The sequence below is a fragment of the Haliotis cracherodii genome, unplaced genomic scaffold (genome assembly GCF_022045235.1).
Source record: "Haliotis cracherodii isolate W230 unplaced genomic scaffold, xgHalCrac1.p SCAF_1, whole genome shotgun sequence".
In the NCBI taxonomy this organism is placed as follows: domain Eukaryota; kingdom Metazoa; phylum Mollusca; class Gastropoda; order Lepetellida; family Haliotidae; genus Haliotis; species Haliotis cracherodii.
In genome coordinates, this window is record NW_027266264.1 from 1,035,657 (window position 1) to 1,061,037 (window position 25,381).

Consider the following 25,381-nt stretch of genomic DNA (forward strand, 5'->3'; position numbering starts at 1 on the left):
GGATGTGGATTATCTGATATTGCCAGCCATTGGGTCATCATTATATATATAGAGAGAGATCCGTCATGTGCGAGGGATGTGGATTATCTGATATTGCCAGCCATTGGGTCATCGTTATGTACATACATGTTCTTGATGTTAGAGGGATGTGGATGTTCTGGAGCTACGTGATTCTTTCTTGTTCTTTGAATTGTCTATTCAAAATGTAGCTGCGATTTACACTCAGACGTAAATGGGCGTAAATGGATCAGTGAAAATGAGTGATGGCACCCTCCACTCACACAACTGGCTTACAAAATACGTGTTGTCTTGTTGCCTGACGCCACACAGCAGGAGTCTGACCATATGATGGTGGCCGGCAAACAATCGAGTCTTGACCAGACAATGAAGTGATGGACGACCAGTCAAAAGTACTAAAGGCTGTGTTAAGTTTGAATTACGTCTGCTGAGTGCACGTGTGGATATCCTGCTGCGTTCAGGTTATAGAGCAATGAATTATACTGACCTTAAAGTCGTTGATTGAAAATGTCGACCTATCAGTTCTTCTAACACTAGCAATAATAAGGGACTTAAAAGCACAGATTGTGTGTGCCAAGTTGGGTCAAATCTATTTAAAAAAGTTGAACTAACGGGTTTTTCTCACATTACGGAAGTAAGAATTAAATGCAACACGACCGTAAAGAAATAACGAAATCCTGATGTAAAATACAGAAAAAATAATTGCTTAAACACGGATACCAGTTTCATTTTTATTGTTGATATGCAAGTAATATATTTACACAATGTAACTATGCAATGAGTCTAATGAAGGGATATGTACAACGTTATAACACATACCATTACACACGATGTGATATGAGTAATACTTCCACGTAATGAGACATTTACCACAGATTTATTCTATGCAAATCATGATGTGAAGGTTCTGAAACATCAGCTTCAGTGGACTTGAGGTAGTGAAATAGAAAAAGACTGCATGTTTCATATCTAAAGTATAGAAGTACACCATGGTTGGGGCTCATGCTTTCTCAATAAACACATACGCTAGTAGGTATTCGCTGTTGAATGTGTCGGGGTTGTAGTCAAGTAGATGGTGTTTCAGGTCAGAGTAGAAGTCGTCAAGGAGGTCGTCTTTCTCGGCAGCTCTTCTGGTCGTTGTCAGGGCGGACTCCATGGTGCCGTGTGTCCATGCACGGATCATCTCTCCGATTTCATGGGCAAACCGTTCACGGTCATCGATTCCGTCTGTGGACGTACATGAGCTCTGATTAATTGCAGGCGGTATGGAACACACCCTCAAAACAAGCTCAAACACCCAAGAGCAGTATGCACGAGTAGCCCAGGATCAAAATAGAACTATAACTAAACTCTCCTAGTACTATCTGTACACTGTAAATATGTGTTTTGAATACAACTACTTACAAGACAAGTTCAGATCTAAACATGTTTAGGACTGTGTTAAAATCCTGAACAGAACAGACATTAGGTGTGTTCTATCTAAACACGTTTAGGATCTAAACACGTGAAATAAGCCATCGTCTCATAATCTTAACAACACCTACTCACAACATCCCATGATCTAACCATGTTTAGAGTTTAAACATCTAAACGACAAAATGCACTTCGTTGTGTGTTTTGCTTATAATCTAAACATGTTTAGATAAAGTACTTATATATGTACTCATATCCCACCGTCGGGCTCGACATACTATAACGATAGTATCTTTAAATGTAACATTGAACTGCTTGATCAGTTCTTCTTATTATTAACACAGTTATTCGTGGTGATATGAATGCACGTACCGGTGAACAAAGCAACCAATGTGCTAATTTTGATGACGCTTTCGATAAACACAACATTCCATTTAGTGAGGAGGAAGATCTACATATTGATGATCGTAAATCCAATGATAGTGTCCTAAACAGATTTGGGCAGTTATTGCTGGACATGTGTTAATCATTCCAGCTATTTATTGTTAACGGCAGGGTATATGGAGACGCAGGAGGGGAATATACATATGGTGGTCACCAGGGATGTAGTGTAAAGGATTACTTTATCTGTTCTTCGGATCTTTTTCTATACATTGACATGTTCAACATTGGTGATCGTATAGAGCCCGATCATTTAGCATTAGAATTGACATGTAAATTCCCAAACCTGAACAGCCAAAATGATAAGCCAACATCTGGTTGCTTCAAAGAAAAGATTGTTTGGAATTAATCCCTTTGTGAAACGTTTTTGAACAGCCTGCAGGTAAGGATATCGATGGTGTTTTGTAATCAACAATTTTTGAGTAAACTGGATTTTAACATAGATGGGGGGCTATAGATGATTTCGTCCATGTTATCTCAGATTCTGCAGATTGTATGAGGAAAAGAACTAGAATTATACACTATCAACATACTAGGCACCATGAAATGACGAATGTAAGATTGCTAGACGGGATTCTCGAAAAGCGTCCGGACGCCATAATGCATCTAAAAAGTGGAAAAAGCTGCTGGTCCAGACCCTATTGTGGTTGAAATGATAAAATGTCCCAAATGTCAGATGATGCCTTTTCTTCAAAAATGTTTCAATAGGATGTTTGATAGTTGTATATTCACCAGAAGCTGGACTTGTCCGGTAATTATTCCAATACACAAGAAAGGAGTATTTAACAGCCCAGACAATTATAGGGGAATATCCTTAATAAGTATTCTTGGATTTTTACATCAGTACTTTATTCCAGGATTACGATTTGGGCTAACACACGAGATAAGATTCCCGAAACTCAAGCTGGTTTTATAAAAAAATACTCAACGTCAGATCATATGCTCACATACAAAAATGTCTATCACGTCGTAAACACAAAGTGTATGTGGCCTTTGTCGATTTTTTAAAAGAAAACTTTTGACTTTGTTGATCGTTATAAACTATGGTAGTGTTTAAGAACTATTGGTCTTCAGGGGAGAAAGTACTCTATATCAAAAGCTATGTATTCAAATATAAAATCATGTGTACAATCCGGTGACGATGTAACCGATGTCTTTGACTGTCCTGTTGGCATACAACAAGGATGTATTTTGAGCCCGATATTATTCTCATTTTTTATTAGTGAATTATATAATGAAATTATGGCTAAGGGTAAACATGGTATTCAAATTAAATGTAATAGAAATGTTGATGCTTCTTCTTGCCGATGATGTCATTTTAGTATCAGATTCTGTTTTTGGACTACAGAAACAACCAAAGAGTGGAAGTTATCAGTTAACTATGATAAAATAAATATTGTCATTTTCAGATGAACTTCAAGAAAAGTGTCGCGGACTTAACATCACGTGCAAAGAAGGCCTTAATCAATGTAATGTCTGTCTCGCAGAAAGTAGGAGCTTTTACACCGAATATATTTTTTTGATTATTCGATTCCCAAATCCAATCAATCCTGTTATATGGATCAGAAATATGGGAATTGCAGCGATACGATTGTCTCGAAAAGCTACATCTTTTAACCTGCAAAAGATTCTTATCCGTTGGTCCATCAACACCCAATTGTATGGTATATGACGAGTGTGGCAGATACCCGTTATACATCAACTCCCAAATTATATGCTTGAAATACTAGTTTGATATTCTTGAAATGCATGGGCGCCGAATCCTTAAACTTGCTTATAATATGCTTGTACATTTAGACGACATGGGCAAAGTAACATGGATATCACATGTTAGAAACCTTTTGTTTTCTCATGGCTACAGTTGGTGATGATAAACTCTTTTTGAAACAATTTCGTGAACAATCTATAAATATGTTTACCAGGAATGGCATTCCCTTCTAGAAAACAGTTCAAGGTATGACTTGTATATAACTTTTAAGAGTTTTATTTAGCTAGAAAAATACTTATCTATAATAACATCGAGAACCCTTCGACGTCCATTTATTCAATTTAGGCTCGGATTGTTAGATCTCATAATAAACGAAGGAAGAAAGATGTCAACTGAAAAGTCGAAGAGGTTATGCCCATTATGTTCTTCAGCTACAGAAAATGAAATGCATGTTACTTTTGTGTGTCCTTATTATTGTGATCTAAGAAACAAGTTTGTACCAGAACGCTCTCTGTCAAATTATCCTGTGCCTGCTTTCATTTCTCTTCTTTCTTCAAAAGATGATGCTGTCATATATATGTTAAAATGCAATTTCCCCCAGAAACTAATTGTTAAACTTGAGTATATATCAAAATATGCAAAGCTACTTATTTGTAACTCTCTTGTATATGGGACGGATGCCTTACATGCAATAAATATCTTTGACTTTGACTTTGACTACAAAACAAGAAGTTGCAGGTTCCTATCCCGCCGAGCCCTTTAAAGTGTTGCGTTTATACATGCGTTGTCGCTGTGGGACGATTAGTATTTCTATCCGACAGGAAACGGAAGCTGACAGTGAAAGTATATCTGATTACAACGATGGACCCCTCACACATGTTTAAGTTACCCACCATACTTCTATATCCCAAACAAACAATCAAAAAGATATAACGCTAAAAAACAAACATAGATAAAGCGTTCGTGTTTTAAGTTACCTAATAAACAATCCTAAACATGTTTAGTCCCTAAACGCGTCTAAATTATGAGACCAGGTTTAGGTTTGTGTTCCCTGTGGGATCGACCCCCGCTGGTGAGACAGGTTTGAAGAAATAAATATAAATCTTTCACTTGTGTTTCAAACCCAAAACAATAATTCCGCCAAGTGTGCACTTTTTTAAATGTGAGTTCAAGATAATGTAGCTATGAATAATCGACAACCAACTGTTTATTCGTGAGGATCGATTAAAAATACAGTGACGTCAGAGAATTGTTAACTTCTCCGATGGCTTACTAACTTGATTGAAAGAATGGCATCGTATCCCATTTCAGTAGATCGATACTCGTGGCGTCACTCATTAGGCTGTCTGGTCCAGATTCGATTTTTTACAGCCGTCATGTAGCTGGAATAATGCTGTTTGCGGCGTTAAACAACAAACAAAGTCTGTACAGTACCTTTGACGAGGCTGTTCCTCCATGCGGTCTTGTGTTGACATTCAATCTGCTTCACTTGCAGCCGCGACAGTTTTAATCCAGATGTTATGATAGGCGACGCCAGGTCGTCAAAAGGTTGTCTGATTTCTTTAACTGTCCGGAAGTATTCCTTCAAAACAGCCTTCTTCATTTCCACCTTCAATATTCAATTTGTACAGATTGTACTCATAGTTGCATCAATCAAAATCTGCAATCATATTCTGCAATAGCACCTAAATGTACAACAGTTACAATTTGTCCATCAGTCCGTATGTCTGCCAAAAAACTGTCTGATACTTGGCGTTAACAAAGATAAGTCTTTGACATCATAAAACACACCATCTACAATTATGTCTGCATTTAATCCACACAACTTTCGCCACCTCGTGACCACTGGTGTCATAAAATCCACACTACTGTGATTACGTCATCTCGTCAACACTTGTGTTATTAAGTCACCACTGGTGTCATTAAGTCACCATATTCGAATAGCGGTTATAATGATCTAAATACATTTTGGATAAAATATTGAAACAAAGATACTGCATTCCTTAAGTTCGGACACTCCTGGCTCAAGTTTGGGCGACAGATTGATGTTATAGATTTACATATATATATATGTTTGTGAAGGGTGTCACTGGTAGGGAAGGATACGCTCCCCCCGAGCACACACCAACCCCACCCCCCCCTACCCCCCACCCCCCACTATTCACTGATAGTGATTTAAAAACACATGCTTCTAATGTGGTCTGCTTGGACAGATATGTCTCTTGACTATGGAAATCGTTTGTTGCTTTTAATAATTTGCTGCATGGTGCAATTATAGAACTGGTTTGAGTTATTTTTATCCGCATTCGACAATAGAGACACAAACAAATTAAGAAAAATATGCGACAACTACCTAAAAGGTTAAATACGGAATAAAGCTCTTTCACATTCTTTTCCATTGACCCTCCTTGTGGTTCCATATCCTTAGAAGTAAATAACATTAACGAGTTTCTGCGGCTGCTTTAACGTTCTCAAACACTGGAAATCGTCCCACCTCGGATATCTTCCCTTGTTTCCAGTACTTTCGGAGCATTATGTTGAAGGTTGTGAAGAGGCCATCACCGGAAGAGACGCCATTACCGTTGAGGAGCTCAGGGTCGTGAATTGGGATGGAGCAGACAAGATGGCCGCCTGCATACAGAGGATTAAACTATGGGTTAGATGTGATGTTTTAACATTTATGTCTCTGTGGTTTGATGTAGTGTATGATAGTGTTGCCGCAAATTGATAAAAACATGCATTTTGTTTCAATGCGGTTGCATAGCGTCGCTACTCTCATTCGCTTTTGCAAATAAAAAATAACTGACATGTCGCGAGATGGGATTTGCATGTGTGTGCATGTGTTTGTGACGGGTGTCATCGGTGGGGCAGGATACGCTCACCTTTTCTCGAACATCTGGTATCATTACTGTTTGATAGTGATTCATAAACACATGCTCATGGTATAGTCGGAATGGCACAATCGATTCTGCTTTATGCAGAGATTTCTATTGGACATGGAAACGGTTTTGTCTCTATATTTAATTAAATCCCTTTTTGTTTTGGTATGTTATTAGTTATGATGTCTTTAGTTGCCGTATACGGTGTCATATTAGGTTAGCAGGAAAACATTGGGGCGTGGGAGCCTCGCCAAATATCTTCCTGCTAACCTAATTTGACACCGAATATGGCAACTAAAGACACTATAACGATTTTATTATGCCGAAAAGTTTACACTATTTGGTATCTTTGTCGTACATGTCATGTCAAAATGAAAACTTGACACTTACAACCGGTATAAACGACAGGACCAGTACATATGTTTCCGATACACCGCTTTTACACACGTTAACAATGGAATATATAATGCACTAAACGTTTAAAGTACTGAAGCTAAAATAGATATAATTATCATAAAAATGCCCGCATGTTTACAGAAATATGCGGGCCACTGCAACTTGATATCAGTCCGCCTTCCCTTAACGACGGACTGCTATCTATTCTATTGCTATGTGACGTCATTGGCGTCACGTTTCTTGTTTGTGACGTCATCCTATAGTTTGTTCTATGACATTGCTATTTGTAACTCAGTGACCTCCGTAAGCTTTTTTTTCTATAAATAAAGTCACCAACGTGGTTTCTTTAATAAATAATGCCTTTGCTCATCATAATTAATGATATTAAAACACAAAACAGTGTCGAATTTCTGTACCAGAATTTCCATGTGAAATATGTGAGGTGGATGTTGGAATATACAAAATGGCTATTTCTGACGGTGTGCGCTCTCATATTAGGTCAGTAACAACCATCTTGGATGTTTGCTGATGGTATAGGGGTTCATGTGGGGTCAGTAGTTCAGCTCTCTGATTGGTCAATCTGACTTTGAGGCATAATAAATCACGGTATCATTAATCTTCGGCTTCACTGCTTCACGTGGGCGGCTGACAGGCTTCCAGTATGTTATTAGGACACGCTCATATTTGATATTTTGAGTTGCGCAGAAAGAAGAATCAAACCAGCAGACGTGCTTCAGGCAGATTGATATGAAGATTGAGACAGACCAGAGTCGCCTCACCTTGCTTCAGTTCCCTCGCCCTGCAGTGAAGGAAGGTCATCCAATCATCAGCTGCGATTTTCATGGCAGCGTCCCTGGCCATTGTGTTCAGAAATAGGTTGGAGGTCACGTAGCCATTGAGATCAACAGGACTGTGGAAGGAAGGGGAGACAACTTTGGACAATGCTACTGGAAACATGCTCTTTGAAACGCCCACAACGTCTTGTATATAATACAGTAGTCTAAATGCATTCAACAACTATGGATATATTCGGTTTCATGCAAGAAAAACATTCTAAACAAAAAGTGGAAACGAACTATTCAGGCAAACCACACCAGCATCATTGCGCAGTGAAATCAAGGCGCATCCGCTCCATGGCGGAAAATAATAAAACGACAAAACCGTTGTCATAATCATAAGCAATCAGCAGAATCCAGTGTACGATACATACCATTTCATAGGTATGTGCGTATGAATCAAAATTACACAGTGAGTGTATAGTGAGCGTACCGTGGCACCGTCACAAACACTTGCAAAGGCGATTCAAGTATAAAATCGTATGGTCAAAACATGTAATATCTTCGGGAATCATTTTGGCCTGATGCATCAAATTCCACATGTCTACCATAAAACGTTTCGAAAACTTCACTAAGGCCTTGAATGTTGTAACAACTTTTGAGCAAGAGTCACATGACGCTCTTGAGGTGTTCGTAAAAAGCATGAATATAAGGAGGCGATCATAGAGTTTTGCCACTTTGATGAAGCTCGAGGCGAATCTTTGATCGAAAACAATGACCAAAAGGTTATGACGAGGTTCAGGAACGCATCTGTGTTGCTGAGGTTGTACTGATACTGGCCCCAAATTACCACTAAATATGTCCACCAAAGTGTAACAGAAAGAAGGAGTACGACGGTGTATTGTTTGTGTTACCTGGAGAGCCAGTGCAGTGCTATGAAACACAAAATCATGTCCATGGAATGGGATGGCACGCACTGCTTGTAGAAGTTGGTGGCGCATGCTGATGTGAAGAGGCGAGCGTCACTGCCAATGTAGCTGGGGGGTTCACACACGGGACCTGCCGGGGACAGACGAAGTACAGTCAAACACCAGGATTACACGTGATTCCGTTGCATTTTACCGCACTTTCTTCATACATACTCTATTTGCTACACGTAGCCACGGAGCGTGTGAGCGACAGAGCGACTGTGAATGTACACCATATGTCCACTGATAGCGGATCCTCGTGAACCCAGTGAACCCAGTGTGGCAGAAGTGTAAATGTCCCGATCACATTTGAATTGACACAAGTGGGCACGGCATGGCGCAACTATTTAGCAAGCGAATATTCTTTCATAAACAATTCTTGTGACGTCATGCCATTGTTCTCAGTGAATATTTCTTCAAGGTAACCACATACCCTGAACAAGCAAACGCGGAATGCATGTGCACCTGTTGTGCTAAATCTCTCAAAAAAGCATCATAGACTGCGTTATTTCCTCATCTTACCCATTATTGTTACATTACTCATGCATGTTTCCCACTACTGTTGCATTACTCCTGCATGTTTCCCACTACTGTTGCATTACTCATGCATGTTTCCCACTCCTGTTGCGTTACTCATGCATGTTTCCCACTACTGTTGCATTACTCATGCATGTTTCCCATTACTGTTGCATTACTCATGCATCTTACCCACTACTGTTGCATTACTCATGCATGTTACCCACTGCTGTTGTTTTATTTATGCATGTTTCCCACTACTGTTGCATTACTCATGCATGTTTCCCACTACTGTTGCATTACTCATGCATGTTTCCCACTACTGTTGCATTACTCATGCATCTTACCCACTACTGTTGCATTACTCCTGCATGTTACCCACTACTGTTGTTTTATTTATGCATGTTTCCCACTACTGTTGCATTACTCATGCATGTTTCCCACTACTGTTGCATTACTCATGCATGTTTCCCACTACTGTTGCATTACTCATGCATGTTACCCACTACTGTTGCATTACTCATGCATGTTACCCACTACTGTTGTTTTATTTATGCATGTTTCCCACTACTGTTGCATTACTCATGCATGTTACCCACTACTGTTGCATTACTCATGCATGTTACCCACTACTGTTGTTTTATTTATGCATGTTTCCCACTACTGTTGCATTACTCATGCATGTTACCCACTACTGTTGTTTTGTTTGTGCATGTTTCCCACTACTGTTGCATTACTCATGCATGTTACCCACTACTGTTGTTTTATTTATGCATGTTTCCCACTACTGTTGCATTACTCATGCATGTTACCCACTACTGTTGCATTACTCATGCATGTTACCCACTACTGTTGCATTACTCATGCATGTTACCCACTACTGTTGTTTTATTTATGCATGTTTCCCACTACTGTTGCATTACTCATGCATGTTACCCACTACTGTTGCATTACTCATGCATGTTTCCCACTACTGTTGTTTTATTTATGCATGTTTCCCACTACTGTTGCATTACTCATGCATGTTACCCACTACTGTTGCATTACTCATGCATGTTACCCACTACTGTTGCATTACTCATGCATGTTTCCCACTACTGTTGCATTACTCATGCATGTTACCCACTACTGTTGTTTTGTTTGTGCATGTTTCCCACTACTGTTGCATTACTCATGCATGTTACCCACTACTGTTGTTTTATTTATGCATGTTTCCCACTACTGTTGCATTACTCATGCATGTTACCCACTACTGTTGCATTACTCATGCATGTTACCCACTACTGTTGCATTACTCATGCATGTTACCCACTACTGTTGTTTTATTTATGCATGTTTCCCACTACTGTTGCATTACTCATGCATGTTACCCACTACTGTTGCATTACTCATGCATGTTTCCCACTACTGTTGTTTTATTTATGCATGTTTCCCACTACTGTTGCATTACTCATGCATGTTACCCACTACTGTTGCATTACTCATGCATGTTACCCACTACTGTTGCATTACTCATGCATGTTTCCCACTACTGTTGCATTACCCATGCATGTTACCCACTACTGTTGCATTACTCATGCATGTTACCCACTACTGTTGTTTTATTTATGCATGTTTCCCACTACTGTTGCATTACTCATGCATGTTACCCACTACTGTTGCATTACTCATGCATGTTACCCACTACTGTTGCATTACTCATGCATGTTACCCACTACTGTTGCATTACTCATGCATGTTACCCACTACTGTTGTTTTATTTATGCATGTTTCCCACTACTGTTGCATTACTCATGCATGTTACCCACTACTGTTGCATTACTCATGCATGTTACCCACTACTGTTGTTTTATTTATGCATGTTTCCCACTACTTTTGCATTACTCATGCATGTTTCCCACTACTGTTGCATTACTCATGCATGTTTCCCACTACTGTTGCATTACTCATGCATGTTACCCACTACTGTTGCATTACTCATGCATGTTACCCACTACTGTTGTTTTATTTATGCATGTTTCCCACTACTGTTGCATTACTCATGCATGTTACCCACTACTGTTGCATTATTCATGCATGTTTCCCTTTACTGTTACATTATTCATGCATGTTTCCGATTACTGTTACATTATTTATGCATGTTTCCCATTATTGTTGCATTATTTCTATATTACCCATTACTGTTGCATTATTTATTTATGTTTTTCATTACTGTTACATTATTTAAACATGTTTCCCATTATTGTTGCATTGTTTCTATTTTACCCATTACTGTTACATTATTTATACATGTTTCCCACCACTGTTGCGATGATTATGTATGTTTCCCATTAATCTTGAATTATTTATATGTTACCAATTGATGTTACATTATTTATATGTTTCCCATTAATGTTACATTATTTATATTTTTCCCATTAATGTTACATTATTTATATTTTTCCCATTAATGTTACATTATTTATATGTTTCCCATTACTGTTACACTCTTTACACGTGTTTCCCATTAATGTTATATTCTTTATCCCGAAATCAACCAGACACTGTTTATGTCAACTGCATGATGTGAACGTGGCACGTGCATGATTATAGTATGATGCTTACCATGCAGTTTGTGGAAGAGCGAGTTGAAGTCATTCTTATAGGTATCTTCATACAGGACACTGATCTCAAGGTCACGACCATGGAGGCAGCGGATTTTTTCTGAAAGGGAAATGAAATAATATACGTTCCAAACATCTGCAAAGGTACACACATAATGTATATATTCCACAATAGTCAAGCAATATCGCGGCGGGATACACAAGATACCGGTCCTTCGGCCTGAAAAGCGCTTTAACCACTTGGCTAACCCACCGCCTCTTCTCCAAGGAAAATATAACATCTACAAGAGGGATACATAGAGAATCTCACCCGAGTGTCTTTTGATATCAAATATACCAACACGAGTTGGAAACATTCCGAGGCTTGCCGAGGATTTTTGCCACTTTTATCAACGAGTTTTGATATATTTGATATCAAAAGACACGAGGGTGATATTTTATTTATCATCCAACATCATTCTTCAGACTTTTTCAATTAGTAGACAGTAATTATTTTTAGCAGTGTCTTCATTGTAAAAAGTACTGCTAACAGCTTCAGTAGCAGAGCCATTAGTGATGTCATTTGATTGTGACGTCATGGTAACCAGTGACGTCACAATGGTCTACAAAGCATTGTGATGTCATTTCATTGCAGCAATATCTACAGTGTAGACATTGCTTGATCTAATCCAAGCGATATCTCCTGTGGGAGCCAGTTTTGGATGATACAACAATGTATCTACCAAACAGCTGCAATGGGAATATAACATCTTCAAGAAGAATACAACAATGTATCTACCAAACAGGTGCACAGGAGATGCCCCGAAATAATCGACAGTGATGAACGTATCTTACAATGAGAAGGGCGCATGTTATTACTCCCTGCGATATAAGACACTGTGCAGTACCTATGATAGCCCGTACAACGTCCATCGATATCGACACATCCGCCACGCCGTAGTCTCCCAGGTGGAACGTGTTGGACGACACTGGGATCTTGCCTGCAAAGACGTAAAGGTGATGTTTCACTTAACTTTTAGAACAGTCAACGTCATATTAAACAAATATCATCTCATACACGGGCGTAAACGATGAAAAACGTTTAGGCTAAGATTTTAATTTTTTTAAGTTTCAGATAAGTGTGTGACAATGGTATGAAATGTATCAGATATGTAAAATAGTTGACGACCAGCCAGTTTGTTTTCTTATGCTGGACTTAGTGTTACATCTGACATGTTCAAGGACACCCAAAATGATTATCTTATCATATTTCATCACTATAATGTCAGATGAGGGTAATACCTGTATCCCCTGGGAAAATCAGCTTGTGTCAAGGAAAAACTCAAAATTAATCGTTTTCAATACATTGTAGCCATACGTATACACTAAGTTGTTACATGTAAACGAAAATACGTGAGTAGAAATGACATGAAAGAGTCAAGAAAAAAGAATACAAGAATAGTCACATGAATTTATGAGATAACTGTCATAACAATCTATAAAAGTTTCATTCTTCCATAAACTATTTATACCCCCTTGGCCCAAAAGGGTCATTGTCATTCCGTGTCCATTTCCAACAGTCTGAATTCCCGAGATGGGTACAATGTGTGAAGCCTATTTCTGGTGCCCCTTGGTATTGCTGGAATATTGCTAAAATCGGCGTAAAACCATAGTCACTCACTCACACACTCACTCACTCCAACAGTTTGTACAGTTAAGAAGTCACAATGACAATGTATGACATCTTGTGGCTATGCAGCGTTTTGCAACATATTGTACTAACGCTATCATATTGTTCTAACGTTTACATACTGTACTAACGTTTACACTCACGTATGACGTCGATGATGTCATATTTTATGGCGGCAGCTGCGTCACGCTCGCCGTGAAACTGAACTTTGTGATCGAGTCGCTTAACCCCTTCCATTCTGTAGATCTATATAGTTCTCTATAGGTGCAGAAAAATACATTAAAAATGAATAATCGTTATCCTTATAAGACTATACAATTGAAAGACATGTCACTTTTTATGGAAACAATTTCTTTTTATTCTTTATCAGTCACTGGAGAAAGGAGAAAAAAACAATTGAAATCCAATGAAGGAAGGCGACCATGAACAGAGACCAAAGCATGGACATCTTTATTACCGTGATATTTTGTTATCTTTGTGTAACATGTCTACCTTATGTACACATTTCACGCTTTGCGCTAACTCAGTATTCACCTGATGAAGGGCATGGAGTAGCCTTGAAATGTCGTTACAAAGAATATAAAGTAGTTGTTATTCATAAAAAAGTGTAATAATATGTTTCATTGTGATTCTGGAAGCCCATTTGTCCAGAAGCTCTCTGCTCCGTCAAAGGTCTTTACAATCTTCAACATGCTGATTCTTGAGTAAATACGAAGGAAGAAAAAGTGAAATTCAAAATTTAAACTACAGTAAACTACGGTTATAACGAACTCAAAGGGACGACTTATTTTAATTCGTTATAACCGTACTTCGTTATAAGCAAATGTACGGAATATATACCGCAAATAGACAGGACCAAAGAAATAGTTCGTTATATCCGTCAGTTCGTTATAACCGCAGTTTACCGTTTGTCGACCATGGGCAGACCTCGTAAATATTTTCCTTTACGCTCAGATCTTAGGTTTTTTGTTTGGCAAGTATATAAAGGTATGTCTACAAAACCATGACACATAATTCAACTCAACCAATTTATAGTGATATCAAAATAGTTCGCCCTTGAGCGAAAGCATTTTCGGATATGGGCGAGAATATTTTCCTTTGCTCAAAACCGACGTTTTTGTTTTGCACACGCATAAAGGTATATCTTCGAGTATCATGAAACACGTTTCAACTCACATTTACTTTATTAAATCAATTTATAACTTTGTCGAAATATTTCGCAGCGGGCGAAAACAGTTTGGTCCATGCCATCAAATGTTCTATTCAGTACATGCTTACCCTTTTCAAGAACACCAGGTGTCATCATTGGTGTCATGCTCGCCTCTCACCGATAGCTTGACATGTCAGTTGACCAGGATAGGGTTGGGATGGTCGGACATTGCCACAAATAGGGGATACTTTACCTGAGCATGCGCCGCTATGTAATATGGTTATGTTTTCCCCCCAAGTAGTGAAAATGATAATCTGTCACAAACTAATATCTCACGGAGACTTTCCCTTGACGTTCTTTCTTCTAAAATACAATTTCTAGAACATCCATACAATTCTCAAATTTGATTATTTAAAACGTGTAAACCTGAATGAATTACATGGACTAATTTTCATAAATGAGATAGCATAGTTTTTCACATACGTTTTAGCTGCGTGACTTGTGTTTTATGAGAAGCATTCAACACTGACCAACATAACGAAGCAGATTATTATTGGCACTTGTTGATGTTTATTGACACCACAATATTGGTTCTTCCAAAGTGTCTACACTAATACTAGCAACAAATGGACTCCCGTGAACACCAAAGTAAACATCTATAAGGGACGTAACTCTGTGGGATTAAGCTTGAGTGTTTACATGACTTGTGTCCGAAATGGCCGACCCTTTTAACTCACTACCCCGAGCCTAACGCGCTTCTCCTTGGCTGCATGATATTGGGACTGAGATGAGCTGACTGTCATGGCTGTAACCACGCTGGAGCATGGCCACCCGCTGACGATGCACCGACTGATTAGCGTTTCCACAATATGGAGCAGATAAAGAGTTCACTCTCTTTTTGCATGTTCTGCCTGTTTTAGTTTGATTTTTGCGGATTATAGAATAATCAGTAAGTGATGCTAGCCACAACCATATGACTGTCAATTAGATCCAATGTGAATATATCTGTATAATATACATATATTCGTGCAAAACATGTATCTTCAGAAATAACAATGCTTGGTAACGTTAAACAATCATACTAAATTGTGTAACACTTTGAAACTTTTCAACCCTGAAAGTTAACTCCGCTAACTTTCCCAAAACCGCGCCGTATGTAAGTTGTATGGGTGGTCTTGCGTTGTCAAGGCCACGTTATTTATTACATGGCGAGAAACACATTGTTGGCTGTATGGAAGACTTGGTCTTGCAAAATGTAAATATTCCGCTCATACGGTGGAGCGCGAATGTGACGAAGTATCGCCGCACTCAGATCAACAAATGATGATTTTGAATATTACTGGCCATCTGCAGTACGGACTTTCTCGTAAAAGTGCCTTAGGCGTGCATTCAATTCTTCAACCGGAAGTGATTCAGTCAGTTAATTTTCCATTTTCGCTCGGCCATTTTGAATGGGAAGCATTTAATACGTATCAGGGAGGAGTTGTGATAATAATTTAGGCCTGACCAAACGAAATTTAACAATAAGTTCAAGTAAATCTGTAATTTATTTTACAAACAACAGCTTCATCTATTTTGACATGATATTGAATCAACAGAACAATGTATTTTAGCTGAATCTTTAGGAAAGCAAACGATATTTATATTTAGCCTTTATTTATTTTATATATTTATTTTTTTCTTTTGCTTGCGGAGTAATTTGTTTACATATTCACCTGATTCTGTGATTTGAGCAAGGCGTGAGTTGAGATCATCATCACTAAATCCATCTTCGAAAACAGATATGAAATTTGCGACAGCAAAATCGCCGTAATCCATCGTCGTATTGGTAGTTTGTTTGGTGTTCGACATGTTGGCGGGCAGGCGAAAGTAGTGCATCAACGTATAATATGTATAATTGCGCAACCGAAAATCTGTTTGATGTGGTTATGTATCTCTGATTGACTTTAATCAAACAATCAGAATCAAGTATTTACTAAAGTCATGGTACAATCAAGAATGTCCTCGGTAACATCTAGGTTTGCATCATATCGAGCGAATCCATCTGGTACTGTAGGTTCCGGGAGAGACTGTTCTCCAGTGCTGGGGGATGACAAACGATTTCTAAGTGTTGGTATCAATCAATAATGGAAATATTATTTATAGATGCATGATTTTCATTGAAACTTTTGAGGACACATCAGAATTTTTTTCAACCACTGTTGTTTTTATTTACAAAATTCATATCTCTGTTGTGTCTTTAGTTGGAATTAGTGTCTTTATGTTTTGAAACCTATTTAGAAGATTGCATCTTTCCTATTTCAGTCTCACACACTCAGCGTCAAACCATTTATTAACAAGAACGTCTGATTTCATGTTTCATATCGGCACCAGACAAACATATTGCTTCTACAATATATTCTATACCGCTGTCACTATTGTTTAATGGTATTTCGACAGATTTATTAAGTAATTCTTGAACACTAAGTTTTCTTGAAAGAGCTCTTGATTGTCATAATCCAAAAAATACCTAAATGACCTATCACACTTATCTCACGCACGTGATTTTAATGTGAGTGGAAGATTTGCCGATGCAGTATGTGACGGCATCGTCAAATCCTTAGCTCTCAACAGCTTCTGGTCGACTGCGACATGACAACGTTTTCTAGGTGATTTGCCTTGTGTGACCACACTGCTGGGCAGGTATCGTCTCGGTTGTGGGTTGCTCGTTCTTAACCGATTTCACAAAGTCAAAGATGTTGGGGCTGCAAGTTGACAAATGATACATATGCATTGCACACATAGCAGAGAGAGGAGGTCCATAGTATTTGGAGGCCAGAGCCAAAACATGCGGAGGACGACATTAATGTTTAGCAGTTCATGTCGGAACTTGAGTAACAATCAGTACACCATACAATTCCAATAGACAATGATCATATAAAAAGTCAAGTCAAGTTTGACCTCATAAACCATAGCATGTGATAGAGATTATACCAATATATAAAGGAAAGCAACACAAAATCATCTATGCATAGCGTACCCACAGTACTGGCGATCCTTTGTGCTCAAGAAAGGCCATTGCCAACGTAAATCAATGTCAATATTTAGGTCATGAGAGCTTCGATTTCTCTCAAGCGGTAATAGGTGACCTGGGTAATAGGTGATCAATAAATTAGGTGATGAGGGTGGGACCCATATAAACAACGTTAGGGGATGTTGTCAAATGCACCGGTTGTATACACTATTTATGTTCATTAAATGTGTCATATAACTAAATCATTATTTCAATTATTTTCTAATTTGAAAAGTTGAGTTATCCTCGTGTTATGGGATTTTGGATGCTCAAGAAACATTCGTAGTTTTTGCTTTAATCACGTTAACAACTGCAAAAAATCTCATTTTCTCGTAAAAGACAGTTTTCTCTTAAAAACAAGCCATCATCTGAGTATTTACAATGTCTGTGTGATGCTACACCCCCCTTAATAGCGCGAGTAATCGCGGTAAACACGGCCGTCCGAAAACCTATGACGTCCGAGAACCTATGATCCGACGATAGCTCTGATGAAAATCTTAGGTACACCTTTGAGTTTGTTGAAAACTAGGAAACGATTGTGGGGGCAAAAGAAAACTTGCTGAACCAAATAATTTCATAACGCTACAAAGTTTGATTATGTTAAGAATAGGTTGAGATTTGGTGGCATTATACAAGTATAAACACATTTGTGTTTCTGCGAAACAAACAAAAATGCCTCTTGAGCAAAGGGAAATTAGTTTAATAATGCTAAACTTTGTTTGAATATTTTATAAACTGGTAAACACACAAAGGTAGGCACACCTTTAAGTTTTTTTGCAAAACAAAAGACCCAAGGGCGAACCATTTCTATATCGCTATGAATTAGTTGAATTAAGTTAAAGAATTAAGTTAAAATGAGTTGATTTATTTGTCATGGTACTTGCAGAAACACCAAAATGTTTTCGCCCAAAGGCGAACTATTTCAACATGGCTATAAATCAGTTGAATGAAGTTAAAATGGGTTGAAACAAACTTCGAAAAACAAACCTACCTTGCAACACTTTGATTCCGTATGACATGACAGTACCTCGACTCTTGTCTTATATAGTAGTGAGGGGTAGTCACGATCAAAACAAATCCCATTGTCGTGGCCTGATAAGATAATACACCTGACATGCCATGCTCGGTCAGTGATGAAATTAGCATCACAGGTCAAAGTCCATGATAGTTTCTTCATAGCTTTAAAAGGTAACATATTGTAGTTTAAGAACAAGGGTACCTAGGCCAGTATGTGCATTCGTTATGTATAATATTTAGAAAAATCATGAAGCGTTTTATTAAATGCTGAATGGGTTTACAAATTTATATCGACCTACAGCAATAGGTCTATAGAATATACAGCAGGGCGACATTCCAGAGAACTCGATTTAATGAACTGGTCAAATAATTCAATTTCCACTGACATTGTGAGGACCTCCCTGTACAATCGAGTGTCAGGAGAGATGTGTGTTTTCTGTAATGCTCTTTCCCACACGTGGTGACTTGTCAGCAGTAACCGGGTACCAGGTAGTAAATATATTGAAGGTACATGCTAACAGCTGGTCATTCCTGCTGGAACTGTTTCTCCGACAATGTCATTAAGCCTATGTAAGAAGACATTAATAACACATGTATATCAGCCAACGACCGAGACTTAAACGGTTCCATGGACACCAGCTTGCATGTGTCCCTACATTTGTACTTTACAGTAGCAATGTTGCTCACACAAACTTTGATCTTGAGACGACAAAGATGAGACGATAATCGTGATGAGATAAAGTTTTCTCCAGTAGGGCTTGCTGTCATTTTAGCATCGAAATAGAGTTAAATCTAGAACAAAACATACTTGAGGCGACATCTCTAGCATACGTTGACCTACATATCAACTCATTCGTAATTCTGAAAGTCAGTTCAGAAAGGTCGCCGTGTGACGTACTGTTCTATCAGTGCGTTGTATAACGCGTGTCCACGTAGCTGGCGCTGATTGGCCTTTACCTTGGCTCATTCGTGGGTGATACAAAATATCTCATATTTGTATTATTAACTGAATATGCGAATAATTCCAATCACACTTTTGCAGTTATATGCAAATGTTTCATTGATACATGTTTATTGACATAAATGTTCATTGGGTCGTTCTCAACTTTTACGATGGGTCTTTTGAAATCTAATCGATAATTTTCGTTTTGATAATGACAAACATCGCCATGAATAAGTGGAGTTAAACATCACCTTTACGTCTTTGCAAGCAAGATCCCAGTGTCGTCCAAGACGTTCCACCTGGGAGACTACGGCGTGGCTGATGTGTCGATATGGATGGACATCTATAGGCACTGCACAGTGTCTAATATCGCAGGGAGTAATAACATGCGCCCTTCACATTGTAATATTTAAGGGTATCATAAGATTTGCTCATCACTGTCGAATATCTCGGGGCATCTCCTGTGCACCTGTTTGGTAGATACATTGTTGTATTCTTCTTGAAGATGTTATATTCCCATTGCAGCTGTTTGATAGATACATTGTTGTATCCCTCTTGTACATGTTATAGTTTCCTTGCAGAAGAGGCGGTGGGTTAGCCAAGTGGTTAAAGCGCTTTTCAGGCCGAAGGACCGGTATCTTGTGTATCCCGCCGCGATATTGCTTGACTATTGTGGAATATATACATTATCTGTGTACCTTTGCAGCTGCTTGGAAGGTTTATTATTTCATTTGCCTTTCAGAAAAAATCCGCTGCCTCCATGGTCGTGACCTTGAGATCAGTGTCCTGTATGAAGATTCCTATAAGAATGACTTCAACTCGCTCTTCCACAAACTGCATGGTAAGCGTCATACAATAATCATGCACGTGCCACGTTCACATCATGCAGTTGACACGAACAGTGTCTGGTTGGACGTTGTACGGGCAGTGTATTAACACGCGGATTTAACTGATCTTCACATTTCTAGGTGTACAAGAAAAACATGCGTCCTTCATTGTCTAATAATTTCATACTTTGAAGTTTACACTGTTTCTTTCATGCTGATTGGCTGAAGGGGTATTCACGTGATCTGATATTCGGAGTTCACGACCCTGTGAACGGACAGACAAAGTTCACACGATGTGAACAATTTTTTGTGAAATTGATCGTGTGAACTTTTGCCGGAACTCCTTTCCGGGGTTTCTCCGAAATTCTCGATCGGTGTTTACAATCAACTCGTTTTTCTATTTTCTTTTTAATCCCTTTAATTGAATAGTTTTGCCTGGTCTTGTAACAATTCATCTGACTTATAAATAAATGCTTTGGTTCTCTTGTTTGACGTCGCCTAGCTGCTACATGAAACAAAATGGATTGTCCTTACGGTGATTTGGATATGGAATGGCGATCTTTCAATACTAATAACGCAAGTGAAGAAAATGAATTCTCTAAAATTACCGAGGTGAACGAAATTGATTTATAAAGCGATATTGACTTTGATGCCTTGTTTTCGGAAATGACAGGAATCTAGCAACAATGAAAACAATGTCGTACTCTGCTTAGATGTGGCCACTGACACAGCAAACGCGACTGCTCCTGATCAATCCCAAACTAAAACCCAATTCACCATCGTATCGGGAAAAATAAGCTAAGATTCTGAGAAACCATAAAACATACAAATGTAAGGAAAGAAACTTAAATTTAAAAAACAACCAAAAACACTTGCCTACCTGTTTTACCGATTGGTCATTGGAGAAGAGAAAATATCCGTAGACGGAATTACTATTCCGGTTTCTGAGTTGGCCGACCTTTTCCGTGCATTCTAGGCCGAGAAGCGGCGGCACATGAGGACAGACATGAAGCTGGCATCCGGCCATACAGTAGGTCCATCTCAGGTAACAAGAAACACCAGCTAGGCAAAGTATCACAGCACACACGACACATCCAAAACTCCAAATACAACACACCCTGACGTTGAAAATTAACACAAAGCACACAAGTTTGAGAGCACTCTGTTCAATCCCCACCAGTCCATTCCACATCGTCCGAATTGGTTTGCGATTATCCAAACACCAGCAACACATTCATAAATCGGTGATATTCCCAATTTGCTAGTGCCATGAGAGGGTTAACACGTCGGGGTGTTTTCCATAACTGCTCCATAAACTTCATTTTCAACAGCAGTAAGTATAAAATTTCATCCCCATGCTCCCGTTCGACTCGAAATGCACCTCTTTACAAACTTATGTGACGTCATATATAAATCCCCGCTTGAAGGTTGATCTCGCCTCGGTGCATCGAGGTCATATATAAATTTTTGTTCACTTTCCTGTAACCTATTTTTAAGATTTGATTTATCCTAAATAATGTTTGTTTATTTGTTCAGAGAATGAAATCATGTTGACATATTTCTAGATTATGTTGTAAATATTTAAAGAACTATTTTTCTTTGCGTAACTGAGTATGAGTGGGGAAGCGTATGTAACCGAGAGCCGACAAAGACCGACAAAATAACATCGTTGCAATTTTCTTCGGCGAAACCAGATGACTTCAAATTTAAGCAAACATTGTTACGATATTATTCGGGGAGACCTGTAAACTACAATGTATAAAATTATAAGAATTGAACGTCAGTTTGGATGGGTTCATTGAAGTGTGAACGATTTAAAAGCGTTCAATTCTTAAATATCTAGGGGTGTAATAACATGCGTCCTGCATTGCCTAATATCCAGGTGAACAATAACATGCGATCTTCATTGTTTTATATCTAGGGGTATAAGTAAGCATGCATTCTTCATTGTTTTATATCTAGGGGTATAAGTAAGCATGCATTCTTCATTGTTTTATATCTAGGGGTATAAGTAAGCATGCATTCTTTATTGTTTTATATCTAGGGGTATAAGTAAGCATGCATTCTTCATTGTTTAATATCTAGGGGAGTAATAACATGCGTCCTGCATTGCCTAATATCCAGATGAACAATAACATGCGATCTTCATTGTTATATATCTAGGGTTATAAAAACACGTGTTCTTCATTGTCTATTGTCAAGGTGTGTAACATGCGTCCTTCATTGTCTAATATCCTGATGTATAATTACATTCGTTCTTCACTGTCTAATACCTAGATGTTTAATTACATTCGTTCTTCATTGTCAAATATCTAGATGTATAATTACATTTGTTCTTCAATGTCTAATATCCTGATGTATAATTTCATTCGTTCTTCATTGTCTAATATCCTGATGTATAATTTCATTCGTTCTTCATTGTCTAATATCTAAATGTATAATTACATTCTTTCTTTATTGTCTTGTATCTATATTCATAAACACATTCATTCTTCATTGTCTAATATCTAGATGTATAATTACATTCGTTCTTCATTGTCTAACATCTAGATGTATAATTGCATTCGTTCGTCATTGTCTAATATCTAGATGTATAATTACATTTGTTCTTCATTGACTAATATCTAGATGTATAATTACATTCGTTCATTATCTAATCCTGTAGAGTTCCACAAACTGTATGTTAAGCATTTACCTGGGCGTATACATGCATTAAGCATGGGATGCCTGGACGTGCCGCGTTCATATCAAACGGTTGACATAAAAAGTGTCTGATTGATTGTGGGATCGTGCTCAAAGTTAAGACACTCTAAATGCAGGATGTCGACTGCCCTTAGAACTGTCTTTCAGGATAAATATTATTTTAAAGAAAACATTTCTTTCAATTACATCATTATCTGTCCCAGGCACAGAGACCGGAAGTTTGTGAAATAATACACGAGGTCAAATAATTGAACTGTTATGGAAAACAATCACTTATGGTTAACTGGAAGTAACATACACTTAAGACAATATGAAGACGTCACGATATTTATGAACATGTATTCGCTTGACGCTGTCATGCTGAACCCATACGTGTCAAGTGTGATAGGACATGTAAACAGTACTAGCTAAATGGGTCGACTGAGGTTACGCGGGAGGAGCCACTATCAGCGGACATGTGGTGTACATTCACAGCAGCATGGCCGCCCACACGCTAGTCACTGCTCCGTGGCTACATGTAGCAAGTAGGTCATGGGTGTCCGGAACACGTGGTGTGCTCTGACACAGGAGGGTTTCCTGGCTACAACCAACGTGTACCGTGCCTGCCGAGGTAAAAAAAATATGTCCTGGTTCCATTTGCTTTGAAAGTAGTTTGGACATTAATTCTAGTTACGCTTATTGCTGTTTTTAGAGAATGGCAAATGCTCAAACTCCTCGCAATGTTCACCAAAGCGCACATTCACGCTTACAGCACGAATATCCAGAACAGCGCGACATGTCAGTGTGTTTGCTCTGATAAATATATCAACATAAACATAGAACGTTTCTATTGCTCACACATGCGCCACCCAGGATCATCTGTACCTGTGCCGCATTAGTGTAAAAGTAGTTGGTGTGTTGTCTGCAGCCCATCGACATTGCATACGAAATACATTTTAGCTGAAAATGAATAACGTCTTAATAATTCCCCGTTTCTCTTCTCCGCTGATGTCAGCCACGTGTGTTGTTGTAGTGGTTTAACGGATATGACCAAATGCGTTCGGTTGCTGAATCTGTCGGTTGCAATAGCGGTTGTGTGTTGATTCCAAAGAGAACCACTATCATGACGATAGAAATGAAACTATTCCTTAGCACTTGGTAGCTATTAAACGATATTGAGTACTTAAGTTCTGATAATGCTTGTTTTCATTCAAAAAGAGAGGACAGACAGACCATTCCCCGTACTGCACTGGCTCTCCAGGACAGACAAACTGTTCCCCGTACTGCACTGGCTTTCCAGGACAGAAAAATTGTTCCCCGTACTGCACTGACTCTCCAAGACAGACAAACCGTTCGCCGTACTGCACTGGCTTTCCAGGACAGACAAACCGTTCGCCGTACTGCACTGACTCTCCAAGACTGACAGACCGTTCGCAGTACTGCACTGGCTCTCCAGGACAGACAAGCCGTTCTCCGTACTGCACTGGCTCTCCAAGACTGACAGACCGTTCCCCGTACTGCACTGACTCTCCAAGACAGACAGACCGTTCGCAGTACTGCACTGGCTCTCCAAGACAGACAAACTGTTCCCCGTACTGCACTGACTCTCCAAGACTGACAGACCGTTCGCAGTACTGCACTGGCTTTCCAGGACAGACAAATTGTTCCCCGTACTGCACTGACTCTCCAAGACAGACAAACCGTTCACCGTACTGCACTGGCTTTCCAGGACAGACAAATTGTTCCCCGTACTGCACTGACTCTCCAAGACTGACAGACTGTTCGCAGTACTGCACTGGCTCTCCAAGACAGACAAACCGTTCCCCGTACTGCACTGGCTTTCCAGGACAGACAAATTGTTCCCCGTACTGCACTGACTCTCCAAGACTGACAGACCGTTCCCCGTACTGCACTGACTCTCCAAGACAGACAGACCGTTCCCCGTACTGCACTGACTCTCCAGCACAGACAGACCGTTCCCCGTGCTGCACTGACTCTCCAGGACAGACAAACCGTTCCCCGTACTGCACTGACTCTCCAAGACAGACAGGCCGTTCCCCGTACTGCACTGGCTCTCCAGGACAGACAAACCGTACGCCGTACTGCACTGGCTCCCCAGGACAGACAGACCGTTCCCCGTACTGCACTGACTCTCCAGGACAGACAGGCCGTTCCCCGTACTGCACTGACTCTCCAGGACAGACAGACCGTTCCCCGTACTGCACTGACTCTCCAGGACAGACAGGCCGTTCCCCGTACTGCACTGGCTCTCCAGGACAGACAAACCGTTCCCCGTACTGCACTGACTCTCCAGGACAGACAT

The 25,381-nt window shown here is 39.2% G+C and overlaps 2 protein-coding genes across 2 annotated transcripts; both read right to left on the bottom strand.

Annotated features, from left to right (window-relative positions):
- Positions 1 to 822: 822 nt before the first annotated feature.
- Positions 823 to 13,624, bottom strand: LOC139458631 (uncharacterized). Its single transcript, XM_071240057.1, has 8 exons — positions 13,531 to 13,624; positions 12,606 to 12,698; positions 11,720 to 11,818; positions 8,546 to 8,690; positions 7,635 to 7,765; positions 6,075 to 6,211; positions 5,015 to 5,189; positions 823 to 1,245 (listed from the first exon to the last, which is right to left on the bottom strand). Exons 1-8 carry the CDS (start codon positions 13,622 to 13,624, stop codon positions 1,019 to 1,021), a joined length of 1,101 nt encoding a protein of 366 aa, XP_071096158.1. The 3' UTR covers positions 823 to 1,018.
- A 10,644-nt stretch (positions 13,625 to 24,268) lies between these two features.
- Positions 24,269 to 25,381, bottom strand: LOC139478135 (uncharacterized). The gene has a single exon (XM_071260469.1). It carries the CDS (start codon positions 25,379 to 25,381, stop codon positions 24,269 to 24,271), a length of 1,113 nt encoding a protein of 370 aa, XP_071116570.1.